This window comes from Talpa europaea (genome assembly GCF_964194135.1).
Source record: "Talpa europaea genome assembly, chromosome: 12".
NCBI classification, from domain to species: domain Eukaryota; kingdom Metazoa; phylum Chordata; class Mammalia; order Eulipotyphla; family Talpidae; genus Talpa; species Talpa europaea.
Genome location: NC_140079.1, coordinates 45,976,483 through 45,982,150, shown reverse-complemented (window position 1 = coordinate 45,982,150; position 5,668 = coordinate 45,976,483). Strand labels below are relative to the sequence as shown.

General features: G+C 39.0%; 1 protein-coding gene across 1 annotated transcript; it reads right to left on the bottom strand.

Annotated features, from left to right (window-relative positions):
- Nucleotides 1-264: 264 nt before the first annotated feature.
- LOC311181565 (olfactory receptor 1f45-like) lies at nt 265-1,212 on the bottom strand (the record flags this gene model as incomplete). The annotated part of the gene is made up of 1 exon (XM_084250012.1): nt 265-1,212. One exon carries the CDS (start codon nt 1,210-1,212, stop codon nt 265-267), a length of 948 nt encoding a protein of 315 aa, XP_084106138.1.
- Between the last annotated feature and the right edge of the window lie 4,456 nt (nt 1,213-5,668).

Here is a 5,668-nt window from a genome sequence, read left to right as displayed (position 1 = left end):
GTCTCTGGTTTTCAAGGCACTTCTTACTAACCATTATGTGTTTCTATGAATTTGTGTTAATACCACAATGTTAGGGATTTTCTTTGTTCTCTGCAGGTCTCAGCACTTATAAGAGTTATTGAAATGTAATAGATGCTCAATAAATAGCTGTTGGAAGAATGAAGTAAAAAAAATTAGTGAACTGAATACAACATGAAGTAAATAAAAACGAAGATTAGGATAATGCCGGGTTCTGTATTTGGACACAGATACCCCACATTGTGGTCAAGGAGTAAAAGCTGGCTTCCTACTGATGAGGGCCCCCAAGGCCCCCTTCATGTCATTGTTGCGGAAAGTGTAGATGAAGGGGTTCAGCATGGGAGTGACCACAGTGTACATCACTGCAGCAGCTGTGTCCTTCTGAGCAATGTGGGAAGATGTGGGGTTGAAATAAACTCCTATGAGTGTCCCATAGAACAGAGACACCACAGAGAGGTGAGAGCCACAGGTGGAGAAAGCCTTCCACTTGCCTTTTGTGGATGGGATCCTCATCACGGCAGCAAAGATGCGCATATAGGAGACCAGGATGCCCACAAAGGGAAAAAATACAGGCAGGCTGCCCACGGTGTTCACCATCACATAATTGAAAAACGTGTCAGAGCAGGCCAGCTTCAGCATAGTGCTGAGGTCACAGAAGAAGTTAGGAACCTGGTTGTTGGTGCAGAATGAAAGGCGGGTCAGTGATAGCATGTGGGTTAGGGCATTCCCCAAGGCTGCAGTCCAGGATGCTGCCACCAGGAGGATACACACCTGTGGTGTCACAGATGTGGCATAGTGTAGGGGGTGACAGATGGCAGCATAGCGGTCATAGGCCATGGCACCCAGAAGGAAGCTTTCTATGCTGCCAAACAACGCAAAAAAGAAAGTCTGTGTCAGGCACCCAGCATAAGGGATCCCTTTGTGTCCTGTGACATGGTTGACAAGCATCTTGGGGATGGTGTTGGAGGTGAAACCAATGTCCACAAAGGCCAGGTTGGCCAGGAAGAAGTACATGGGGTTATGAAGGCGAGCGTCTGTGGTGATGGCCAGGATGATGAGCAGGTTCCCCAACCCCATGACTAGGTACATGCTCAGGAAGAGTATGAACAGCAGCTGTTGTTGCTTGGGGTCCTCTGAGATACCCAGTAGGATGAATCCAGACACTAGGGTGAGGTTTTCCCCCTCTGTGGCCATCCTGGGTCAATGAGAAAGGAAGTAGACCAGCTTTCCCTGTTTTTAAGAAGACAAGCCCCTGCCACACACCTGGATCTCTTCCCACTGGTTATTTGAGATTCATTATTTTCTGACTCTTTCTAGAAATGAGATTCTTCCATTCATTTTCTATATTATTTCCATCATTGAATGCAACATTCGTTACACTCAGTCCATCTGCAGGATAACCTGACTATCAACTCTATCCCTATTATTTCTATGCCCCATGGCTTCACCTCCCCACAGGCGCAGGCTCACCCTGCACACAGGGTACATTGACACCCCTAGCCTTCATCTCTGGCTTCAGGTAAATAAGGCTTGTAGCATGAATATCCCAACTTCATCACTCCTGAGTAAGGCAGTCGTGGTGCATTCCACAGTGTCTCAAGGATCATGGAGTGATCACACCTCACTTGTCCCGGGTCAGAATTGATTATCCACAACTTCACTTATACAAACATTCATAGAATCTGGAATTGTCACCGAAATACTATTTGCATCAAATACATAACCCAGCATCTGTTGCGGAGAGATTCAATGCAAGACTGAATGATTCCAAAATTATTTCCATCGTTTAAAGATCTCTTCTTCATCCCAAATACTGTCCACTTACTATTCCTTTGTCTTTCTACATTACTACTCACCATTCTTTGAAAATATTGCCTGTATTTGCATTTCAAGAGCAACTGTGACATCTCATTATCAGTGCAAGTCTAGAATAAAGCCCATGTGGGCAAGGGCAATTATCCTGTTGATAAAATCTGGAAATGCTTGGTACATGCTGGGAAATACGATTATAACATTTTCAAAGAATGTTTATTTCAATTAGCAATAAAAATTATAATATATACTAAAAATTTCAACCAATTGTTGAATAGAACAATTAGTTTTGCTGTATCAATGACCAGAGACATTTTCCGAAGCATTTTGCATTCAGGCCATCGCCAATGCGGTTCTGCGATGGACATTGCTGTGTGCTCTGGGGTATGGCCTATTTGGCTTAACATCACATTTTGAAGTGCTTTAAGTAAATATTTATGTTGATTTTTGTTGTTTTTGTATGGTGTTTTGGGGCGATTGTGTGTGATGTTTTGATAATTATAAATTTATTTGTTAAAATAAAAAAATTAAAAATTATCAGAATGAAATAAGGCCAAGGTTAAGGAGTCTTTTAATGTTCTTATTAAATAGTATGAATGGTTCTTTCTGAATTTGTGGGGAGTGAAGAGTAATTGATACTTACAACAATTGTGTAGCTGGAGCAGCTGATACTTGAAGACCTTAGAGTAGCCTGGAGTAGGTTTTTGCTGTGTCAGTTTCACTGAATAGAAATTAAGTTTTTGAAGAAATTTTTCCAAATAAAAATACAAGGGATTCTAATATGGAAAGCATTGTGGTATGTCTCAAAAGTTATTAATAGAACTATTTTATGACAGCACTATTCCTTTCTGGGTTTTTATTTGAAGAAAACCAAAACAATTACTCAAATATATGTGCTTTCATGTTCAGTGCAGTAATTCAAGGAACAAAGGAACAACTTGTTAAGTATCTATTCCTGGATGAATAGAAATAGAAATTTTGATACATATCTTGAAAATAAAATACACACATATGTACATATAGGAATATGTGTACAACGGAACATTATAAAGTCATAAGAAAAGGAAAACATCATCATCTATTGAATGATGTAATGTTAACTATAACATTAAGACCTTATCCTAAGTAAAATATAACAAGAAAGATTAATGCATAAGAAAAACAAACATAAAAACCAAGCTCAAAGATACAGGTTATGGACTGGTGGCTGCAGGAAATGGGCGATGAGCAATTGGAAGGGGTAAAAAGTGCACAAACACGTTATAACATGAATAGTTTCTGAGGATGTAATGTTCAGCATGGTAACTATAATTAATAATAATCTATGAAATATTTGAGAGTTGCTTAGAAATTATATCTTAAAAGTATTCATCACAAGAGAAATTTTTTTTTTTTAGAATATGCATGGTCTTGTATGTTAACAGCACTTATTGTGATGACTGTTTATAGTTCAAACAATATATCAACACTCTGAATCATTATGTTGTACCCCTGAATCTAATACCAATTAAAAAAAAGGAAGGAGGGCCTCCCCTGGTGGCACAGGCAGGTGAGTGCAGTGCTGTGAAGCTGTCTGCAGCCCCTGCAGTGCCAGCAGGAACCCGGCCGCCAGGGAGATACACACATGGTGGGGCAGACAGTCCTGTTTCACCCACTGCTCCCCTCAGCAGTGTATTTCACTCAGTCTGCCTGTTCTGTTCCCTGCTCTGTCTCTGGTGAATCATCTCACCCTCCCGCACATCTGGCCTGTACCCCGGGTCTTGTATGCATGAATAAATAAATCTTTTTTTAAAAAAGGAAGGAAAAATGTGTAGTTTACATAATAAGGGATATAAATGTTGATACAAGTGCTGTCACTGAGTTGAAAATATTATACTTTAGCACTTCACTTGAATGGCAATCCAGTTTTATTCATTTTTGGCTCAAATGAAGACAATTTGGAAATACATCATTTCTCCCCATTAAACTATAACCTATAGAACATTTAAACTCAAGTACACCTTCTCTGTTCATCATGGTAGCACCCCAGAAACACCATATGTCTGTGTATCTGAAGGTGGGTGGGTTAGGACTGCTGGATGTGGGGGAACCAGGACAGTGGAGATTCTGGGGTCACCAGACCTATCTGTAGACCAGGCTATACAGTGGCAGGGAGAACAGAGACATAGTGAATGCCCATGCCCTTGGGTTCTCATTGAGGATGAAATTCTCACCACAGTGGTGGGACCTGTTGAAGTTGTCTATGGTAGCGGTGCACTGAACTACAACCTCTTCTTTCTCCCCTCCACCATAAGGCCATCAGGCATAAAGGACATCAGTTGCTCACCACACTGATATACAGCCCTGAAACAGGAAGCTATCACAAAGGCTGGTGCACAGAACAAGACACAGCCAAGGTTTACATGGAGAAGAGTCAGTGATGTGACTCTACCAGGGTCCATCCCCACTTCCTGCCCAAACCAGGCAATGAAACAATGGCCTTCTGACCCTCCCACCTCTTATGCAAGACCCTGGTGTCAAAGAGAAACTTAAAACAAAGCAATACTTCCACCTACTGGAATAAAAGAAAGACACCTATTTACTGAAGTATGCCAAATACACCGAGGAACACACCATCAGATAAGATGAACAACACAGCATTGTCGAATCTTAGAAAGAGAATGATAAATTTCCAGAAATAAAAGTTAAGGCACAGAATTTTCTGACCCAATAGACAGAGTTGTCAAAACAGCAGTCATGAAAAAACTTAATGAACTACAAGACAGCACTTAAAAGCTATACAAATAAAATTTATAATAAAAAATAAATATACTTAGCATATTTAAAAATAAAAAAAAATAAAGACATTATGCTGTCAAACAAAAAAAATAAAGAAATTGAGCTGAGCTTTTCAAAATAATAAAAAAAAGAAGTAAATCAAGGAGCAGAAGGAGGATTTTGTACCAAAAAAAAATTGAGTCTATGAAAAAAACTCAAACATATTCGGGATATAAACAATTCAATGAATGAAAATAGGGATCGTACTGAAAGCATAGGAAATAGAAACAGAAAGGGAGAAAAGAATTTAGAGAATTATCATGGAGAAATATAGAAATCTAAAATGACTCAAGTAGACGAGGATAGAGGAATAATAATTAAGAATAAATGAAAGAGTTCTATGAAAAATGTCAGACTCTATAGGAAAGGAAACATAAGAAAAATTGTGTATCCCAAAGGTGAAATGATACAGGGGAGGGCAGAAATAATAACTAAGAACTTTCCAAACCTAGAGAAAGAAGTACCCATACAAGTCCATGAAGCTAACACAAAACCCAACTATCTGCGTGAAAAAAAATGATACACCAAGATAAACACTAGTAAAATTGCCAAAAGTCACTGATAAAAGAAAAATGTTAAAGGCTGCTAGGGAAAACAAAAGCATGTAACATACAAAGTCACTGCTATCACACTACCACCACATTTCTTAGCAAAAACTCTACAGGACAGGAGAGAGTGGAATGACATATTCAAAATGCGAAAAGATAAAAGCTACCAACTGGGAATACTCTGCCCTACAAAACGAATAGTCACTTTTGATGGAGAAATTCAGCACCCCTCAGCCAAAGCCAGTGGAGTTCATCACCATAAGACAAATCTTACAAGAAATGTTGATAAGATTTCTTTTACATGAAATGAAGAACAAAAGTATCACAGCCTTGAGTAAGAAGTTAAATGGAAAGACAGAATCAGAATGTTCAAACTATATCCCAGAGTAAGGTAAGTAATAGTTAATCATAGTAGAAAGGTTACAATGGAAAAAAAAGAACAACTATACATATTTGACAATGAAATCCCACCA